The following is a 22,526-nucleotide window of genomic DNA, read 5'->3' on the forward strand; positions in this document are numbered from 1 at the left end:
AAAGTAATGTAATTTTTTTATAAATAAATAAATTTTACACTTTTATTCTAAATAAATAATGTAATATGAATAGAATGAAAGTGTAAAATTATAAAAAAAAAATATAAGTAATGTGATTGAGTAATGAAAGTAAAATTACATTATTTAGAATGAAAGAGTAAAAGTATAAAAAAATTAATTTATTTTGAATGAAAGTGTAAAATTATAAAAAAAAATTATAAGTAATGTGATTAAGTAATGAAAATAAAATTACATTATTTAGAATGAAAGTATAAAATTTATTTATTTATAAAAGAATTACAATACTTAAGCATAAAATTATAAAAAATTTATTTATTTAGAATGAAAGTGTAAAATTAAAAAAATATATAAGTAATGTGATTAAGTAATGAAAGTAAAATTATATTATTTAGAATGAAAGTGTAAAAGTTATTTATTTATAAAAAAAATTACATTACTTTAAATGTAAAATTATTAAAAAAATTATAAGTAATGTGATTAAATAATGAAAGTAAAATTACATTATTTAGAATGAAAGTGTAAAATTTATTTATTTATAAAAAAATTACATTACTTTAAGAATAAAATTATAACAAAATTAATTTATTTAAAATAAAAGTAATGTGATTAACTGTAATTTAAAAAACGATTGAATATTATGTACAGTAAAAATTAATATTATTGAAGGATAAAATTAAAATTTATTTCTATGTATCGTTTTTGTCCCCAACGTTTTAAAATTGTCTCAATTTTGTCCCGCCGTTAATTCTATTAACGGATCCCTAACGGCAGGATAACATTGAGTCAATTTTGAAACGTTAGGGACTTAAATAGGACGATTGAAACGTTAGGGACAACTTTGGGACTTACCCCAAACGTTAGGGACAAAAACGATACTTTACTCTAAAATTATTCATCAAAATTTAAATCAAACTATATTAATTTTTGGTAATACAAACTCTATCCAGACACATTCTTCTTCTTTTTTTGGATTGTTATTAAAATTAAATTCATATATAATTTCTCTTCAAACAAAATTCTCCACATTTCTAACCTCCAACTCTGTCATTAAATTTCGTCCAAAACTCAAACTGAATTCTACTTGAATAATCCAAAAAGAGGAAGAGAAAAGAAGTGAAAAACCGTTATTTAACTACCAAGGCACTACATAGAAAGGAAGAATTAATGTTCAGCTATAAACACGGGAACTTAGTGGGTCCCTTTTCCTTAGTGGCTTCGTCAACATCTCTCTCTATTCTTCTTCTTTCTTAATCTCAATGTAATGCGAATGCTTTGCTTTTGGTTTTTCCCATTTTTAGTTCTTTCTTTGGTCTTCTTTTCTTCCCCGTTTTCTTTGCCACACTTTCCTCATTTTCTTTTTATTATTTTATCCTCTTTTTTTTCCAATTCTTAGTGACAATGAATGCACACTTAAATAAAAAGATTTTGTATTTTTTTATTTGTACTATCGAATCCACTTCCTTCTCTTTCTAATTATAAACTATCCCATTACACATTGTTGCCAATTTCAATTTTCTTCCCCAAGTTGCTTCCTTTCTGCTTCAATATGGCCTGGGGTGCGGTTATATGAGATTTTCACGGTGATATCAATACTGGGTTGTGTTTTTTTCCGTTCATATTTGTGTTTTCTCACATAAAGTTAAGTTCTTTTGGTTTCTGGTTTTTTGTTTTGAATCAAAATGTGGAGTAGAGGGTGGTGTGTAGGGTCATTGTTGAGGCAAAGGGTATGTGCTACTTTGAATATTGTAAGCAGCCATGGCTATGGTGGAAAGGCTCATCAACCTTTTGATCACACTCCATTGTTCAGTTTGAAAGGTTTTGCTGATGATGGAAGAAAGAGGAATAATAATGGAGAAGGAGGAAGAGGTGTTGGTGTTAGTTCTATATCTGTTTTTCTGAACCGAATGAATAATAAGAGGGGTGTGTGTTCATCAACTTGGGTTTCATCTCCTTTTAACAATGGGGGCATTAATAATTCAAATTCTCCATCTTCTTCTTATGGGAAAATAGAAGGGGCAAATAGTTTATCATACGCTGAGGCGAAGAAGTTAATGAGGCTAGTGAATGTGGAGAATCTAAAGCTGAAGCTTGGAAGTGATGGGAAGGAAGTTATTCCGTACAATGAACTTATTGAAGCATGTGAAAGCATGGGAGTTGTAAGGAATAAAGAAGAGGCAATGGCGTTTGCTAAGGTTCTTGATGAAGCTGGTGTTATTCTTCTCTTTAGGAACAAGGTCTATCTGCACCCTGATAAGGTCATTTCTTCTATTCCTTTTCACTTTTTTTTTTTCTTTTTCTTTTTGGTTGCTTTATAGTTTATAATAAGATTGTTTTACTTTATGCTAAAATTCTTCTTCTGGTAACAATAATTGAATATTAAAATTTTTAAAATTACTTGTCCAAAAACCTTAACCGATTATATATTTGTTCACAATTTTTAAAATTCCTTGTCTAAAAAACTTAATCTGTTAGAATTGTATGTTCAAACTTCAAAGCACGTTTCATCTACCCATTATATGTTGCCAAATACCTGATTTTCAAAGTCCAATGATTTATCTACCCATTAAAATTTATTGTTTTCAACCATCACAATTAATTATAAATTCAATTTTTTTTAGCTTAGCAACGCATTTTAACCTATACTTTTAAATATGAGTAAAGTATAATTTTTGTTCCCAATATTTGGAATAAGTCTCAAAGTTGTATCTAACATCTAAATCATCCTACATTTTAAAATTGATTCAATGTTGTCCTCCTATTAGGGATATGTTAATAGAATTGACGGTAGGACAAAATTGAGACAATTTTGAAACATTAGAAATATAAATAGAACGAAAACGTTGGAGACAAAACAATACATAGAAATAAATTTTGATTTTATCCTTTAATAATATCAATTTTTTACGGTATATAGTTATTCAACTATTTTTTAATCACAATACTTTATTGTATATGTATCATATTTTTCTTTTTCACAAGTTTATGTACTAGTCATTCTTGAAAGATAAAATTAAAATTTATTTTTATGTATCGTTTTTGTCTCTAATATTTTCGTCCTATTTAAGTCCTTAACGTTTCAAAATCGTCTCAATTTTATCCCGCCGTCAATTCTGTTAAATCCCTAACGGCAGGACAACATTGAGCCAATTTTAAAACGTTGGAAACTTAAATAAGACGATTTAAATGTGATAATCTTAAAACTTATCCTAAATTTTAGAGACAAAAACGATACTTTACTCTTTAAATATTGATGGCTAATTGATAGCAAAAAATAATCATTACTTATAATTCTCTAGCATTTCTCATTAATAATATATATGGCGTTTGATTTTTTCTTTATGGAAGTTTAACTTTAGGCCGGAAATTATATATAAAATAAAAAATACAAGTATAGAATACAGAATTTTGTTTGATAATGAAACAAGACAAAAATGCAATGCTTTTATTTCAAAAACTGAAATTAATTCTTTTATTTCAAAAACTGAAATTTATATATTTTCTTTATTTTCTAAAACTGAATCCTGAAAATATTTGTCTCCGCAATTTGCTTTTTGTAATTCTGTCCTAAATACAGCATATATCCAAACGCAAGCTTCATAGTTGTTAGCGCACTAGCAGTATGAAGAGCAAATTATAGCACATCTTAATAAATCTTGAATGATTAATCGTATCCCACTTGACCATTAATTTTTTGTTTTACTTTAATTTAATTTAATTAATTTTGTTATGTAAAAAAATTATATTTTAATCATAAAAAATAAAGTACTCAACTGGGATTTTAGTTTATTCCATATTCGACTTTAGACACCCTATAAATATACAAATCACCTTGATGGTTTTTTCTACGTGCTGAGTTGTTGGGAGAAGAAAAAACTACTCTTCTTAAATACAACATCAAATATCTCATGCTAGCCGGTGAAAGACTTTAGACATCCCATACTAACCAAGTCCTAACAATTATTGATTCAGATTTTAAGTTTCATGTGGAATTCTGAACTGCTGGGAAGTTTAGATGCCAATACAAGTTTCAAAAAACTCAATTAGCTAATTGCAATGTTTTCGTGAACGGTACTCTATTGAAATCATAGGGCTATAGACCTAAAAAGACTGATAATGTATCATTTATGTTGTTTAAGAAAGATCAAATTAGATGTAATGGGTAATTTCTAAACATTATAAATAAAAACCAGTGATCATGAATATTTTTAGAACAAGCATTAACATTGATGAGTGTGTAGGTGGTTGATCTGGTTATAAGTGCAGTTCCACTAGCACTAACTTCTGAGAATGATCCTAGAAGGGAAGAACTAAAGAGGCTCCAAGAGAAGAAAGAAGAGCTCGATGTCTTGGCGCACAAGCAAGTCCGGCGCATCCTCTGGGGCGGCCTAGGATTCGGCATAGCCACCGTCTCCCTCTTCTTCCGGCTAACATTCTGGGAATTCTCGTGGGACGTCATGGAGCCGATCGCATTCTTCACCACGTCGACCGGCCTAATCATCGGCTATGCCTACTTCCTATTCACCTCAAGGGACCCTACTTACCAAGACTTCATGAAGAGGCTATTCCTTTCAAGGCAGAGGAAGCTTCATAAGAGGCACAATTTTGATATTGACAAGTATAATGATCTTAGGTGCAAATGCAAAACACCTTTAGATGCAAAAACCACACTCAAGAATCGCTTAGGCGTCGATCTAGATCTGGAGGAGGCTTAATTAAACATAGTGATTATTAATTAAACCGTATACTTTACACTTTACACATCTCATTTTTTGTTCTTAATGTTATTATAAATTTAACGTTATTCTCCCCAGTTTTCAAAGTTGGAGGGGGAAAAAAGAAAAGCTTATTCTAACTTTTGTTTTGGATTGTGATCATTTTGAACTTATTGTCACTTTTTTATGTACTTTTTTACTTACCAAGGAAATATTACATTCCCTTTTCATTTGTTTATGGCATACTTTTACTTTTATATATAAGGCACACGGCATAGATTATTATGAATGCTTTATAGAAATGTTTGAGAAATCAGAAACCAAGTGGAAAGAAAAGAGTATAATATGAGGAGCATGATATATTCCACATAATTTTTTAAGCATAGTGTTTGATATCTAAATAAAAAGTTAGTTTAAATTATTAAATTACTCTTTTACCTTAGCCTATGACAACAATAAAGAAAGTCTTACACTGGCCAAAAAATTTATCCTAATAGAATTAATTCGGTTATAAAGATAAAAGCTAATATATAGGTTGAACCAAACTAATTCTGTTGAGCTAAATTTATAGACCGGTGCGAGATTTTTTTATTATTGTCATAGACTAAAGTAAAAGAATAATTTAAATGTTTAATACAAATGATATATATATATTTTTTCTAAGTAAAATCAGACAATTTTCAGAAATGATGGGTGTCTCATGCCTGCATCTAGCCAGTTTAATTATAATCATATGAGTAAAGACCACAAAATGTAATTAATTATTTCAGTAAATAATGTTATATATATATATATATATATATATATATATATATATATATATATATAATATAACAATGCCAATCCAACCCAGTAATGATCTAATACATAAAAATATGTCTCAGACTATTAATCAATAAGATAATAAAAAGAAAGAAAATTTTATCTCATAGTTAAAGAATATATTCCCTGCAGTAGTTTGAAGCACAAAATATATGCTTTCCTTGATTTCACACATCTTATTGATCAATCAATTACAGCCATGATTATTTTAAAACAAAATGGAAACTTATGGATTATCAAGCTATTTTAAAGAAAACCCTTCGATTCTATTGTTCTAGCTTTAAACGTTTTTTTAAATGTGATAATTTTTTTTTTGTCGTGCAGAATATTTGGTTAAAAGGAAATCAAAAAGATTTTTCAAAATAAAATATTAGATATTGCGAAAGCCGTCGCCATGTGAATCAAGAGATGTAACTAGTGGAGTAGTACAGATTCTATAGTTATTGATGGTAATATCAAAAATATTAAAAAATTTGAATTGTTGTTTTTTTGTCTATTTTCCGTTTTGTTATTTTTTCTTATCCTCTCAATTTTATCGTTATGGAGGGCATGTGTGTGCATTACCTGGATATGGAGTTAGGGGGGAATACACGTATATGTGGGATAGATTTTTGTCAGTTTGGGACGAAGGAATTCGGACCGTGCGAGTTCATAGGATTTGAAACTTTTATAAACAAAACGCACGGTCCGATTTGTTAGGCAACCACATAAAACTTCAAGTATATGGAATCGGACCCAACGAGTTGACATCGAAGGAATTGGTATGGAAATCGCAGGGTCCGAGTTCTTAGCTGAGAGAATGAAATGGTGATCAATGAACTCGGACCCTCCGTTTTGTGGCAAGGAGACAATGAAATCGGATGGTCCGAGTTCTGTCTTCGAAATGAATTTTTTTGGTTCAAGTTAACCTAGTCGTAGGGTTCGAGTTCCTCAAAGGTTGTGATATAAAAGGGTGAAGTGAAGTGGTAGGTGGGAAAGCAGCTGGGTATTTCTTCTTCTTCGACGACTGCTTCTTTCTTCTTCTTCTTCAAAACTCTCTCTTTTTTTCAGTTTTGATTTTGATAATGTAGTATCTGTTTCTATTATAGTGAGTGAAAAAAATGAGTGACAGAGTATTGCTAAAAATATTTTATTTTGGTCAGATTTTGTTAGAAACGGCTGAAGGAGTAAAATTTATTTGTGAAAGCCCAGTAGATATTGTTATTCCTTTTATTATTTCATTTGAGGAGCTAAAAGGAGTAGTCTGTGAAAAAATTGGTTCTGAGAGGGCAAGAAATATATCATGTATTTTGTACAGATATCCCATACAGGTGTTTGGTGGATTCGTACAATATCAATCCAAATATGTAACGGACGATGCAAGCATGCAGGAGATGTTTTCAATGTATATTGAAAACCGGTCTCAGATCTCGTTCATCGAGTTGTATGTTGAGTTCGAACAATCTGAGGCTGACCGGAATATTCTACAGGAAGATTATAATAGTGACAGTGAAGAAGAGTTCGAAAGCAACTATGAATTTGCTGTTCCAGATGGTGATGAAGATCAAGGTGAGAGAACCATGTGCCCAGATGTGACAGAAGTGGCAAATGCACTTGCAAACGAAGTGCCGTTTGAGGAGCCATCATTCATGCGAGTTTTAGACTTGGAAGCCATGCATGTTCCTGAATTTCCGGAATATATGACTGCAGGTACGTAATCCTGGTATAAGTGTTTTTGTAGTTAGACATTGATTGAGTTGTGAAGATTTTACCATTTTTTTAGCATTATTTAATCATGCGTTATGTGTCGAAGTAGTCAGGATCTAACCGGTCCTCGACCCGTTAAGGAATTTATTTTTTTCGTTTATATGCTCCATCTGTTTATTAGGAAATAATATTTATGTTGTATAAGATATGGTTGTAGAAAATTGCATGAGTTTGTAACAATTATCGGCACAGGTTCGACCTATTGTACGGTTCAAATGGCATGAACCGGACCGGACCGGACCGGCACGGTTCGTTTGGTTTTTCGGTCAAACCGGCCGGTCCGGTCCGGTTTTTTACATTTGCTGCTGATGTGCTTACGTTGTTTAGTGTGATATCTTAAAATGTTGATAATTTTTTATTTAAAGCATAATGGTTTATTACATTTGCTGCGTATTAATGAAATTTATCTTATGGCATTTGTCCCAGCAGAAATTCCTATGGTCGCAGATGGTGAATTCGTTGTTGGGATGGAGTTCAGTTCCAGGGAAGCTGTTATTAAGGCGGTTAAGGAGTATACCATACGACGAAGTGTAGACTACCGGGTTTATGAGTCTGAGCCGTTGACATTTTATGCCAAGTGTACACAGTATGGGTCAGGGTGTGATTGGCTTATCAGGGTTAGCTTGATTAGCAGGAAGTACTGTTGGGTTATCAGAAGGTATAATGGTAGCCACACCTGTACCACAGCCACCATTTCACAGGATCATTCAAAACTGGACTCTATCACAATTGCAGAAGCAATAAAGCCACTGGTTGAAGTTGACCCCTCCTTAAAGATAAAATCGGTAATAGCAGAAGTGCAATCGAAATTCAACTACACCGTCAGTTACCGAAAAGCATGGTTGGCTAAGCAGAGGGCTATAGAAAAAATATTTGGAGGTTGGGAAGCATCGTATGAAGCCTTGCCTATATGGTTTGAGGCCATGTGTCACAAGGAGCCATCAGCTGTTGTCCATTTTGAGACTATGCCTGCATATCAAGGCGATGACTTGGTGGGTGATATTCGGGTACTGCATCGTGTATTCTGGAGTTATTACCCTTGCATTAGGGCATTCAGACATTGTAAACCAATTGTCCAGGTGGATGGTACTCATTTGTACGGAAAGTATAAGGGTTGTCTGCTTGTGGCAGTTTCCCAGGATGGAAACAACAATATCATTCCGATTGCGTTTGCTATTGTTGAGGGAGAGACTTCTGATGCATGGCATTTTTTCCTAAGTAACCTCCGCCAACATGTTGTTACTCGGGATGGAGTGGGTCTAATATCTGACAGGCACGAGTCCATCAATGCAGCTGTCGAACGAAGTAATGGAGCTTGGTCACCTCCTAGAGCTTTTCATATGTTTTGCATCAGGCATATAGAGTCGAATTTTCTCAGAAAATTCAAGGCACCTTACCTACAAAAATTGGTCGTTAACGTCGGTAAATGTTTACTAAATTGAAGCAAATTATTAATAGATGTGCCTTAAATAAATCTATTGAATTTAATTACTTTGGTTTGTACATGCTTTGATCTGCTAGGATATTCGAGGACGGTACGGGAGTACGAAGTGCGTTACCAGCGTTTAAGGGACCGCGGCGAGGCATACACAAACTGGTTAGACCGAATTCCTCGTGAACAGTACGCACTGGCCTTTGATGGGGGGTACCGATGGGGTCACATGACGACGAATCTAGTAGAGTGCATCAACTCAGTATTGAAGGGTGCCCGCAATCTTCCCATTACTGCTCTTGTGAAGGCAACATTCTACAGACTAAATGAGTTGTTCACCCGTAAAAGAGCGGATGCGGAAGCCCGGATCAATGCTGGCCATGTGTTTTCTGAGATAGTGACATCGAAGTTGCATGCAAACCAACTTGCATCAGGAAACATACAGGTTAGTTACTTTGACCGCCAGAATGAGGTCTTTGAGGTTCGTGAGATGCCAAGTGGGCTAGAGTTTGTAGTTGATCTACGTAGCCTTCGATGTGACTGTGGTGAGTTCCAAGTGGACCGAATCCCTTGTCGACATGTATTTGCATGTTGTGCCAACCAGCGACTTGATTGGCGACTTTATGTTCATGATGTGTATAAGATGGAGCAAGTGCGGCGGGTGTACCGAGCACGGTTTAGGCCACTGGGTAATCCCACTACATGGCCTGCTTACAACGGACCTCGGTTCATACCGAATCCATACATGCGACGGGTGTCAAAAGGTCGGCCCAGGATGACGCGTTTTCTGAATGAGATGGATACGAGGATGTTACGTCGTCCTAGGCGATGTACTCTATGTGGTGCTGAGGGACATAGTCGGAGCAGATGCCGTCGGTCTGTTGGTTCAAATACCAACAGAGAAGCCCCCTAGGTTCACAGTTTTAATATGATATTGTATAATAAAACCTGACTGAGCAAATTGAGGTAACATGACCTGCTATATGTAACCTTATCATTAATGACACTCTAGTATTATGACATATCTGTAGCATTGTATAATATGATGGTTAATACATCAACTGAGAAATATCTGTAGTGTCATATTAAGGTTTTAAGAGACATTATTACATGCTCCAGATGGCTAATACATCAATAATGTCCAACACATTTTAAGTACTCTATACAAGGTCCAACACATACAAATAAGTATAAACAATAAAATATTTTCATCGTTACATAATGTCTACTCCAATACAAATAACTATAAACACTACATAAAGTCATCAGTACATAATGTCTACCAAATACATATAAGTACATAATGTCTAACAAATACATATAACCCATAAAATTACATAAAGTCATCAATACATAAAGTTTAACAAATACAAATAACTCTAGACAAAAACAAAGAACTATTTTCTCAATTTCCACTTTACATCCTTCACAAAGCTCTTGCATTTCTTGGCCGCCTTTTTGAAGACAGAAGGGGTGAAACGATTAGCACTCCGACGTGGCGGATCAATCCTCAGATTGTAACCTTTGACGTTGTCATCTGGACTGCGGGCCTGACCTGTAAAGGATTCTCAACAAAGAAGTATGTGCAGCACGTTACATATTCATATACCAACATAAATACCACAAATGAAGAAGCAAAATCCTACAACATATGCCATTTATGCAAAGAAAGTAAATAACTCATGGAATATGCAATGTAAAATAGTAAACATAATACCATCGTTGCGAGATTCTTCATCCTCATCGAACTCTTCAATTTCATCGTCGTCGTCATCGCCCTCTTCATCAGGGTCATCTACTAGATACGCATCGATTTCTTGATCGAGTGCGTTAGTATCTTCCTCAATGAGTCCCATGTTACATCGGTTAGGATTTTGACTATTTAGAACACCTCGTCCACCCTCACTCCTACTAGAGTCAACAGAAACAAAGCCTCCAGAAGCAACGGATGAGGTATGGCCTGGGTACCTTGCATCCAACGAATACCTGCCAGGCATAAACTCAGGCTGATCGCCATATTGTGAATGTGCTCCATCTGCAGACATGAACCCAAACAACTGGCTAAAAGAAGGTCCATCACCTATTTCAAACTGTGACATACCCCAATTTTGTTGCTGTACTGGATATGATGGGGTGAACTGTGTCTGAGGTAGATACTGGGTTGAGGCTTGAGGTTGTTCTTGTGGAGGCGGAATTGCAGGTGACATATGTTGCTCCTGGTCTTCATTGTCCTCATCCATATCCTGACTACCCTCATCGGTTTCTTCATTACCCTCATCCATATCCTCATTGCCCACATCCAGATCCTGGTTGCCTTCATCATTATCTTCACCCGCAAGATTCGACAAGGCTAAGCGGGACCCATATTTTGATCGGTACCAGTTCAGGTAGGTATCCAACGGATGCTGTGAAGGCATGGGAAGTTCAGAAAGAACGTAGTGATACCTATTGGTCCAATGCATTACCCATTTTGAATGAGTCGGTGTCGTGGCCCAGTTAAGATTTTTAGGTCCAGTAAGAATCTCTCCATGAGCCTTATCCAAACTCTGTTCCTGAGAAGGTATACCCTGAACGAAACCGAACTGTCGCCTTAACCTATCCGTGGCATGCCACTCGACACATTCAAACGACACCAATGGAACTGTCGCGCTCCAGATAACCGATTGCATGTATATTTCAGCTGGAATTATATTTGGATCCACACGATCCACAGCATAGGCAACCCAGACAAACTGAAAAATTAAAGAAAAATCATGATTACAACCCACAACACATAACTCCAACACAATGACTGATAGTTTTGTCTAAGCCCAATATTCAACATAGTAATGCTTATTTAATTAAAAACACACCTGGCCTTCCTGAAGTTCATCAAAGGCCTTCCTAAAGTGAGCTAGCTTGAGATATCTATATCGTCGGTCACCACGCTCCCAATTACGCCACCTAATACGATGTCATCAACTAGCGCAAATGAATCTTAAATATAAAGAAATCGATACATTGTAACATAATATTACCTATTTGCAAGTGGAAAACTGCGGGGTTCTCTAGGAAGCGGCGATAGATATGGCAATCGGATCCAAGCCCAACACAGCAGCAGTGTTAGTGGACCATTTATTTCCTTACAGTTATAACGAGATGCCCTGCATAATGCCCTGTAAAGGTGTGCTAGGCATGCCGAACCCCAACTATATTGTCCAATATTGACAAAATCACGAAGCAAGGGTAGAAATTTCCAGTGCACACCTGCCCCAGACTTATCCCCAAACAGTATCGTCCCAATCAGCAACATAATGTGACACCTCATATACCTAGTAATTAATGACAATCTAATATTATAACATGTTTGTTGCATTATATAATACGATGGTGAATACATTAATAGCAAAACATCTAATGTAGCATATTAGGCTATTATGAGACAATATTACATAGTCCACATGGATAATACATAAATTACTTCATCAACATAATATGACACCTCACATACCTCTGTATACTGATTTCATCATTTAATTCTAAATTCTCTTTCAGATTCCGGAGCCATGTCAGTTTTATGCAGCTTGATCTACAGTCCTCTCTACGAGGTGCAACCCCAAATTGAAGCAGACACTCCGCCTCCATGGCTTCAAAACTACTCATTGTCATCCCTGTAACTGGAAGACCATCTGTGGGAAGACCAAGTATTAGAGCCACATCTTCAAGAGTCACGGAACATTCACCAATGGGGAGGTGAAACGTATGTGTGTCTGGGTGCCAACGTTCGATTAGAGCATTTACCAATGCTTTCTGACACTGAACTATCCCAATCTGAGACACATGATAGAACCCAGTAATCTGTAAATGCTCATCCACCCTATCGTTGTACCGATCCGGAGGAACTGGGTGGTTACATGTCAACATTCTTAATTTCTACAAAAAAACATAACAAATAACTAGTCATATAATTAACAGTTACTAACTTACCATCATCAATCATTTCAGTAAATCCATATATAACTAATTCTTTTAACTTATAAAATTATTGATTTAATCCTTAAAATTATTAATAATTAAAAATAAAAGTCATGACCTATACATTTATTTATTCTTAACGAATATTCTCAACAATATTACAACAATTTAAATATTATCTAATACTAATTACTCATCTGTGAAACACATTTTTCCCTCAATAACAAAAAATATTAACAATCAGTATATGCCATCATCAACAATTCTACACAACATTAACATTCATATTCTAAATACTATAAAGATTGTCATGATTAAAAAAATAGCATGGCTTAATTAAAATATTCCTATTAATCATTAAACATTAACATTTTTATCAGTCACAATACCAATAACAATAACATAAACATTTAAATTCTTCTCTAACAGTTATACTTACGTTTTTAAATCAATATTTAAATATGCTTAATTAACTAAAACATATAATTATACTAGAAATTAATAAAAAATTAAAAAAATATCAACATTCTCTAGTGAATAAGAGATCTATTTACTTCTTCTATACCAACCGAAATCTTTTCATCATTAATAATGATTATATTTTTCTATTAATAATAATATTTTTTATTAAAAATCTGCAAAAAAAATTTAAAAAAATTTTAGAAATATTGAAATATAAACTGCATCTATTTTTCTATATATCACATGCATTTTTAACCAACAATCACCATCATAATAATAAAATTCTTAATATTAATAATTATAAATATAAATAAATTTCTAAATCTTAGAAATAATTAAAAAATACTTACATAATCAGGATCACCGAGATAATGAATAATATGAAGCTCACATCGATCAACATCTTTAATTTTATGTTTTTTGGGCATGATTGCTTCTTCTCTACCATGCAAGAATGAGTTTCAGAGATGAAGAAGAAGGTTTGAGAGTGAAGTGTGTGTCTTTCGTTTTCGGATGGTGAGAGAAGAGCAATTGGGATTCTTTCTTTATTCAAATAGGGGCACCGTTCGGGGGAAACGTGGAGCGCGACGCGTGTTACATGCAACAACGCACTCGGACCGTGCGTTTAGCTTCTTCAGAAATCGGACGGTCCGTGATGATGTGCAACTCTGAGGGTCCGAGTTCGAAACTGGCTACAGGGGATTGCATGCTACTCGGACGGTGCGAGTTGGGATTAGAACTCGGAGGGTCCGAGTTGTTCCCCCTGACACCACCATTTCGTGCATCACTCCCTTTCCCCATATCACCGCACTTCACCACCTCATGAGCCATATGTAAATTAAATTCCGCAATCTAGTTGTGTTAAGCTTATTTGTTTTAAAAAAAATCGTTTTATTATATTGACAAATGTCACATCAATCATGCTGTAATCAGTCACCTTATTAACTATTTTTATAAAATATATATTAAAATACAAAATATAAATCGAAAACTTATCTACTACGAGAATCAAAACTAGTTAAGAAGTAGTTGAGAGCTTTTTAACCAACAAATGAACTCCATGTTGGGGCACCATTAATAACTTAAGAGCAGGTGAATGATTATACTTAGAAGAAAGGCTGAAAGAGAAGTTACACAAAATAAGACTTAACATCATCTTCATTTCAGTCATAGCCAAATCTCTTCCAAGATACCCTCTAACTCCAAATCCAAATGGCATGTACATGTGTGACAATTTACATGCACCACTGACTCCATTGACAAACCTTTCCGGCTTGAATTTATAGGCATCAGATCCCCATATTTCTGGATCTGTATGTGAGGTCAATGCCATAGTCCAAATTACAACACCTTTTGGGACATTGATGTTGCTAAGTTTCATGTCCTTTAGGTAGCGTTTGGTGGAGAGACAAAGACAGAAAGACTGAGAATGAGAGATAGAGACTAAGAGACAAAGATTGAAATAAATTTCAGTATTCTGTTTAGTGCAAAATGGGAGACAGGAATTGAAATAAGAATGAAACTCTAATTTAATTTGCACAAAAGGTAAAATTGAAATTAATTAATTGAAATGAAAGTATTTTAGGTATAAAATATTATTAAAGTTTCAGTCTCCATCTCTAAAAATTTCAGTCTCCTGTGTCCCTACTTTTTGGAGGTATTGAAATACTAAAATTTTAGAGACAAAGACAGAAATTTTAGTACCAATCTCTGAACTAACAAACACGATGCTGAGTTTCAGTCTCTCAATCTCTGTCTCAATATCTCAAAACAAACGCTACCTTAAGACCTCTTTTGCAATCAAAGGTGCTGCTGGATAAAGACGTAGGTGTTTCATGAATAACCATTGTTAGCTGCCAAGATAGTAGTACACATGCAAGTAATTATTGGCAACAATTTCAATTTCTTATGCAAGCGGTTGAAATCTCTCTTTGAGATATCCCTACTAAGTAATGACTCTGTTTAAATAATAGAAAAAGAAAATTTAGTTTTTAAACTTTGTCTCCAAATATTAAAATTACAACAATGTTATCTGTATAATAAAAAATTAACTACTAAATCAATTCGGTCCCTATATATTTATATACAATATATATATTGATTCACATATTTTTTTAACTAAATAATTAGTCACTAGAATAACCAAATTTATCCTAGTAGAATAAGCAAACACATTTATATACAATAGTATAATAAAAAAAAAGAGGAAAGAAAGGAGAATTTCTTTAATTTTAGAGAAAAAAATTTGATTTCAATTATGATAAAAATGTGACATGTGATACATTTTAATTATAAAATTAATAAAAAAATTTTAATTTAAAAAAAAGATTTAATTTTAATTATGAGAATCCACCAACTATGGACTTCTGCCCGCACTATCATGATTATTCCATCGTTAGTCAAATTACCACCAAAATTATAAGATAATCAAATCCATAGAACATAATCACGGCAAAAGTCACCAATCTCAACATATGTAATTAAATAACCTAGAATTTTTAATATAAAAAAAACTTAATTTCATTAATAATCCTCTACTGGCGTTTATTCATAAAATTTTAGAAAATATTTGGACATTTTTTTCTTTTTAAATTTAGATATTTTCACTATCTAAAATTCCATTAAAACTAATCATTTATTTAACTCCCTCGTTATTATAATTATAAATCAAGTACAATTCCTAAGTTTTCAATAGGCCACCAAACAAAAAATTTTTGTTTGGTAATTAATGAAAGATTAGTCATAAATTACTATCAGAGAGTTCTATAAGAATTTATATTATTAGGAAGAGTCTCTTTTCATGAGTTTTAGAGATGGATTGGTGAATTTAATAGCTGAAGAAGATGCTGCAGCTCTAAAAGTATTACCGTCGTCGAAGGAGATTAAAAAAGCTGTGTGGGACTGTGAATCCTCTAGGGCACCAGGTAGTGATGGGTACAACATGAACTTCATCAAGAAGTGTTAGGATGAAATTGGAGCTAAATTCACGACAACTGTGTTAAGGTTCTTTCAAACATCTAGACTATTGAAAGACTCGAATCTTACATGGGTGGCTTTGGTGCCAAAGTTTGTTGAGGTTAAGAAGATCAAGGACCTTTGACCAATCAGCATGGTTGGTTGTGTATAAGGTGATTTCTAATATTTTGGTTAGGAGGATGAGATCAGTTATGTCAGATTTGGTTGGCGAGACTCAGAGTGCGTTTGTAAAGGGTCGGAAAATACACGATGACGCTCTTATTGTTTGCGAAACTGTGCATTGGCTCAAATCGAGGAAGAAGGAAGTGGCTATAATCAAGCTGAATTTTCAAAAGGCATATGATATGGTCAAGTGGCGGTTTGTAGACATTGTCCTGCAAAAGATGGATTTTGGGCGCAGGTGGAGGGAGTAGGTTATGGAGTGTGTTGGCACATCTACTATGTCAGTGTTGATAAATGGATCACCAACTAAGCCGTTCAAGATGAGTAGAGGTCCAAGATGAGTAGAGGTCTAAGACAAGGTGATTCTCTTTTTCCTTTCCTGTTTGTACTTCTTGTTGATATCCTACATAGGATGATTGGGGAGGCTGTTAGAAATGGTCGGATATCCCCTCTATTCGTGGGGATAGACAATATAAAATTGTCACATCTTCAATTTGCTGATGATATTGTGTTGTTTTGTCCGCCAGAGGAGGAGTCCATTAAGAACTACAAAAGGCTTCTTCGCTGCTTCGAACTGATGTCGGGGTTAAGTATCAATTTTGAGAAATTCTGTTTGATACCAATCAATTGTGATCAATATTGGGTACAGAGCATGTGTAGTCTGTTCGAGTGTAAGGAATCTGCTCTTTCGGTTAAATACATGGGAATCCCTCCACTACAAGAATAATTAATTTTAGCGATACACTTTTAGTGGCAATAATATAATAGCCACTATTATTTTATTTAAATTATATTTTTATGGTCATTATATATTTACCATTAATACTATATATTATAATGACAATTATTATTATTGCCACTAAAAATATAAGAAGAATTATTTTAAGTGAAAAATTTTTAGTGGCCATAGGACTATGGCTCGTATAATTTTTATTAAAATAATTTTTTTTATAACAATAGCTCAATTGTACAGAAAGAAGAAGAGTAGAAGACTCACCCCTTTCTTTGACTCCGAGAAACCTAACCATAAATCCAACCACCGTCACATCCCTCATCGTCGAACTCTTCTCCTCCGGTAGAGGATTCTATCACCGCCGGCGGAAACAGACCGCGGGTGCCGTCACATTCTTCTCATCGCCGACCTCAGTTCTCATCATTCCTCTTCTCGTCGCCGTCGCATGAAGGAAGCATTGACCCCGTGGCGTCGCCGTTGCGAAGGTTGCTCGCTCGATTGTCGTGTCTTTAAGCGCGCGCGCTCTCTCTCCGAGGTCAACATGTCTCTTCGAGCTCTCTATCGCGCTCTCTCTCTTTCTCATCAAGAAAATTCGTTTTATTAGCTCTGTATCGCTCTTTGAAGAGGTCAACATGCATCTTCGATCCTCCATATTTTCTTTGGCCAATAGCAGGTTCATGCTTTCCTTAAATGAATTTGTAGAATGATATTTTCTTATATCAAACAAGAGAATCGATTGAGTTTCCTAATTGTTTAGTTAGGGTTTGACCTCAATGAGATTTAAGGAATTTTATGTTTAGATGAGGTTGATTTTGAGAGAGCAAGCAAGAAAATCTTAACCATAAAATAATCGATTTAATTACTTATTATGCAGTTTTTCGGATCTTCAAAAGCCACAAGGTGAACTCGATGGAAAAGCATGTGCAGTCATTGGGTAGAGTAGTCTTATTTCTCTCTATGATACCATGTTCTGCCAGGTGCTTAATCATTTGAACCTATAAGATGGATTCCTAATATCTTTATATCTAAAGTAAAGGACAAATAGGTCCCTAACCTTTTAAAACGCGGACATTTTCGTCCCTCAGAATTGGAAAATACATTTTGATCCCCCACGTTTTAAAGCGGCCGACAATTATATCCTTCCGTCCATTTTGGGCCAAAAACGGCAACGGAGCCAGCTGACATGGAGGGGCAGTGAATGACGTGGCCATTACAGTTGCTGAGGTGGATTGGGACGAAATTTTAGTGGATAATTATACCCTTTCTTTCTTTTTCTCTCATAAACATTTCATCAAACACCATGTCAGCTCTACTACCACTAACCCTTTTCCTCTTCTGCATTATCATCTTCTTCCATTGCTGCATGTGCAATGACTCATCATCAACAACAACCCTTCAAACCCTTAAGCCCATCCTCCCAAACACAAGCCCAGGCCCAGGCCCATCTCATCCATCAACAGCAACAATCCCTGCATTCCCTGAACAATCTGATGTCAAAGGTTGCCCCTTGACACTCTCAGATGAACTCTTTGACGGTATAAAGAATGCTTGTGGAGGCGGTGGTGGTGGTGGTTCTGACATGGAGCTCCCTCGCACACGGTGCTGCCCTGTTCTTGCATCATGGTTATACTCTGCATATTCTTCCACTGCATTAACCCATAGCCATACCCACACATCATAATCATCATATGAGATGCCATTGTTACCAGATGACTCAGAAACATGTGTGAATGACTTAGAGAATACACTGAAAGTGAGAGGGATTCAGCTGAAAAGACCCAATGAGACATGTGATGTTGTGTTCTGCTTCTGTGGGATAAGGCTTCACCCTCTGAGTTGCCCAGATGCATTTTCAGTTAATGAAAATGGTGAACTTGTTGGGGATAAAATTGTGAGAAGGTTAGAGAAGAATTGCATCAGTAGAACCAACAATGTCAATGGCTTCCCTGGTCTTAGTGGCTGCTCCAAGTGCTTGAACACACTCTACAGGGTCAGTTTTCTATTAATCTTTTCCCAAAATAGATAAAAAAAGAAGTTTTTGTTTTGATTTGGGGTTGTTTGATTCGTTATTTTGACTTAGAATTTGATGAATCTTTGTTGAATATGATGAATTTGAGTTCATTTTATTGATGTTGATCTTCTTCATGGTTTGTTGATGTTGACTTAGAACCCCCCTCAGTCATCATGGATGATCGCACAAGCAGCGGCCATGACTTCCACCTTGCGTTTGGATGAAATAGGGTTTACTGGTGGAAACGGCGTCGTTTGGCACTTTAGGGACGAATTTGTCCACTAAAATTTCGTCCCAATTCACCTCAGCAACTGAAACGGCCACGTCATTCACTGCCCCTCCATGTCAGCTGGTTCCGTTGTCGTTTTTGGCCCAAAACGGACGGAAGGGTATAGTTGTCGGCCGTTTTAAAACGTGGGGGATCGAAATGTATTTTCCAATCTTGAGGGACGAAAATGTCCGCGTTTTAAAAGATCAGGGACCTATTTGTCTTTTACTCTTATATCTATAACCATCACTCTTTGGTATATCCATATGCATATTTAAGAATGTATTAACTAGTGTTTCTTTGATTGATCTCATATAATATAGTTTCCTCCTTAGTTATTGATTATTGATGCTGATATATTATGATTTGGTTGGTGCAGCTTGATGTGACTTCATCCCAACTTCTTGTGAATGATGGCTTCTTTAGGGATGCAGGTTTCAGAAAATAACTTTCAGACACTGTGCACTCACTATTGGATTTAAGAGTTATCCCCATTTTCAATGAAAATGATGCTGTTAGTACTAGGAAGGCACCATATGAGGTATCTTGATTTTCCTTATCACCTTTTATCTATTGTTTTCTTTTACTTCTATTAATTTTAAAAGTTTTATTAGTACTTCATATGTTATATTTCCAATTTTTTGGTAGACAATCACAGATCCAATTAGGAAAACATATACTACTTGTAGCGAATGCTCTATAGAATTTGAGGTGGATGGACAATACAAGTTAAACTAGAACTGTAGTTTATGATTTATATATTTATTTTATTACTATCAGATTAAACGGTTCGATGAGTGACTTGCCAGTCAAATCACGGACCCAATGATCTGGTACTTTGAGAGGGTTGATTGTCGGTTTAGTTTTGATAAGTATAGAAATATCTCTTGCCACAGCCATTTGTTACTTTTCACAATTCCTAAGTTTTCAATAGGCCACCAAACAAAAAATTTTTGTTTGGTAATTAATGAAAGATTAGTCATAAATTACTATCAGAGAGTTCTATAAGAATTTATATTATTAGGAAGAGTCTCTTTTCATGAGTTTTAGAGATGGATTGGTGAATTTAATAGCTGAAGAAGATGCTGCAGCTCTAAAAGTATTACCGTCGTCGAAGGAGATTAAAAAAGCTGTGTGGGACTGTGAATCTTCTAGGGCACCAGGTAGTGATGGGTACAACATGAACTTCATCAAGAAGTGTTAGGATGAAATTGGAACTAAATTCACGACAACTGTGTTAAGGTTCTTTCAAACATCTAGACTATTGAAAGACTCGAATCTTACATGGGTGGCTTTGGTGCCAAAGTTTGTTGGGGTTAAGAAGATCAAGGACCTTTGACCAATCAGCATGGTTGGTTGTGTATAAGGTGATTTCTAATATTTTGGTTAGGAGGATGAGATCAGTTATGTCAGATTTGGTTGGCGAGACTCAGAGTGCGTTTGTAAAGGGTCGGAAAATACACGATGACGCTCTTATTGTTTGCGAAACTGTGCATTGGCTCAAATCGAGGAAGAAGGAAGTGGCTATAATCAAGCTGAATTTTCAAAAGGCATATGATATGGTCAAGTGGCGGTTTGTAGACATTGTCCTGCAAAAGATGGATTTTGGGCGCAGGTGGAGGGAGTAGGTTATGGAGTGTGTTGGCACATCTACTATGTCAGTGTTGATAAATGGATCACCAACTAAGCCGTTCAAGATGAGTAGAGGTCCAAGATGAGTAGAGGTCTAAGACAAGGTGATTCTCTTTTTCCTTTCCTGTTTGTACTTCTTGTTGATATCCTACATAGGATGATTGGGGAGGCTGTTAGAAATGGTCGGATATCCCCTCTATTCGTGGGGATAGACAATATAAAATTGTCACATCTTCAATTTGCTGATGATATTGTGTTGTTTTGTCCGCCAGAGGAGGAGTCCATTAAGAACTACAAAAGGCTTCTTCGCTGCTTCGAACTGATGTCGGGGTTAAGTATCAATTTTGAGAAATTCTGTTTGATACCAATCAATTGTGATCAATATTGGGTACAGAGCATGTGTAGTCTGTTCGAGTGTAAGGAATCTGCTCTTTCGGTTAAATACATGGGAATCCCTCCACTACAAGAATAATTAATTTTAGCGATACACTTTTAGTGGCAATAATATAATAGCCACTATTATTTTATTTAAATTATATTTTTATGGTCATTATATATTTACCATTAATACTATATATTATAATGACAATTATTATTATTGCCACTAAAAATATAAGAAGAATTACTTTAAGTGAAAAATTTTTAGTGGCCATAGGACTATGGCTCGTATAATTTTTATTAAAATAATTTTTTTATAACAATAGCTCAATTGTACAGAAAGAAGAAGAGTAGAAGACTCACCCCTTTCTCTGACTCCGAGAAACCTAACCATAAATCCAACCACCGTCACATCCCTCATCGTCGAACTCTTCTCCTCCGGTAGAGGATTCTATCACCGCCGGCGGAAACAGACCGCGGGTGCCGTCACATTCTTCTCATCGCCGACCTCAGTTCTCATCATTCCTCTTCTCGTCGCCGTCGCATGAAGGAAGCATTGACCCCGTGGCGTCGCCGTTGCGAAGGTTGCTCGCTCGATTGTCGTGTCTTTAAGCGCGCGCGCTCTCTCTCCGAGGTCAACATGCATCTTCGAGCTCTCTATCGCGCTCTCTCTCTTTCTCATCAAGAAAATTCGTTTTATTAGCTCTGTATCGCTCTTTGAAGAGGTCAACATGTGTTACGGCCCGGCCCAGAACCAGCTTTGGGCCGACCCGACCCATGTAACACCCGACCCGGGCACGCGCCCTACAACCGACCCGGACACGCGTCCTGTACGGATCACACACGTGCTCCAGGACAGCGTCCTTGGGAATATGGGCCTGTCACGTAAGGGGCCCACTACTGACATGTATATAAGGGGAAGATTGGTTCTTCCCCCGAGGTATGTCACATTCTCTCACCCCATTATTCTGCCCGCCAGCACATTGCTGACTTGAGCGTCGGAGTGTCTTTGCAGGTGGCACCCCCCCTCGTCCGTTCGCCAGTACAAGTGTTCGCCAGCTCGGCAGACCCACAATCAGCGCGACCAGGACTAAGACATCCTCACCTATCCATCTTTGCATCTTCTGTCCACCCGACCTGTTCGGAAGCCGACTAACGAACATTGGCGCCGTCTGTGGGGAAGTCTAAATGGAAGCTGTACTGGGTCTTGGCGACCA

At 35.7% G+C, this 22,526-nt stretch overlaps 3 protein-coding genes across 3 annotated transcripts; all 3 read left to right on the forward strand.

Annotated features, from left to right (window-relative positions):
* Nucleotides 1-1,681: 1,681 nt before the first annotated feature.
* On the forward strand, nt 1,682-4,857 carry LOC130942216 (calcium uniporter protein 5, mitochondrial-like). The gene is made up of 2 exons (XM_057870920.1): nt 1,682-2,276; nt 4,260-4,857. The coding sequence occupies exons 1-2, from the start codon at nt 1,701-1,703 to the stop codon at nt 4,731-4,733; spliced, it is 1,050 nt and encodes a 349-aa protein (XP_057726903.1). The 5' UTR covers nt 1,682-1,700; the 3' UTR covers nt 4,734-4,857.
* Nucleotides 4,858-6,919: 2,062 nt separating this feature from the next.
* On the forward strand, nt 6,920-9,646 carry LOC130939536 (uncharacterized). Its single transcript, XM_057867635.1, has 3 exons — nt 6,920-7,244; nt 7,728-8,606; nt 8,823-9,646. Exons 1-3 carry the CDS (start codon nt 6,920-6,922, stop codon nt 9,644-9,646), a joined length of 2,028 nt encoding a protein of 675 aa, XP_057723618.1.
* A 6,303-nt stretch (nt 9,647-15,949) lies between these two features.
* LOC130939537 (uncharacterized) lies at nt 15,950-17,014 on the forward strand. Its single transcript, XM_057867636.1, has 3 exons — nt 15,950-16,083; nt 16,301-16,525; nt 16,699-17,014. Exons 1-3 carry the CDS (start codon nt 15,950-15,952, stop codon nt 17,012-17,014), a joined length of 675 nt encoding a protein of 224 aa, XP_057723619.1.
* Nucleotides 17,015-22,526: the final 5,512 nt, after the last annotated feature.

Source organism: Arachis stenosperma, chromosome 7 (assembly GCF_014773155.1).
Source record: "Arachis stenosperma cultivar V10309 chromosome 7, arast.V10309.gnm1.PFL2, whole genome shotgun sequence".
NCBI classification, from domain to species: Eukaryota; Viridiplantae; Streptophyta; class Magnoliopsida; order Fabales; family Fabaceae; genus Arachis; species Arachis stenosperma.

What these genes read in the sequence shown, in the direction of transcription:
- LOC130939537 (XM_057867636.1), top strand. Translation starts at nt 15,950, where the DNA reads ATGAGTTTTAGAGATGGATTGGTGAATTTAATAGCTGAAGAAGATGCT. An exon ending in AGGGCACCAGGTAGTGATGG is followed by an intron (nt 16,084 to 16,300) that starts GTACAACATGAA and finishes TATTTTGGTTAG; the next exon opens with GAGGATGAGATCAGTTATGT. An exon ending in AAGATGGATTTTGGGCGCAG is followed by an intron (nt 16,526 to 16,698) that starts GTGGAGGGAGTA and finishes TATCCTACATAG; the next exon opens with GATGATTGGGGAGGCTGTTA.
- LOC130939536 (XM_057867635.1), top strand. Translation starts at nt 6,920, where the DNA reads ATGCAGGAGATGTTTTCAATGTATATTGAAAACCGGTCTCAGATCTCG. An exon ending in TCCGGAATATATGACTGCAG is followed by an intron (nt 7,245 to 7,727) that starts GTACGTAATCCT and finishes CATTTGTCCCAG; the next exon opens with CAGAAATTCCTATGGTCGCA. An exon ending in CAATGCAGCTGTCGAACGAA is followed by an intron (nt 8,607 to 8,822) that starts GTAATGGAGCTT and finishes TTGATCTGCTAG; the next exon opens with GATATTCGAGGACGGTACGG.
- LOC130942216 (XM_057870920.1), top strand. Translation starts at nt 1,701, where the DNA reads ATGTGGAGTAGAGGGTGGTGTGTAGGGTCATTGTTGAGGCAAAGGGTA. An exon ending in TCTATCTGCACCCTGATAAG is followed by an intron (nt 2,277 to 4,259) that starts GTCATTTCTTCT and finishes ATGAGTGTGTAG; the next exon opens with GTGGTTGATCTGGTTATAAG.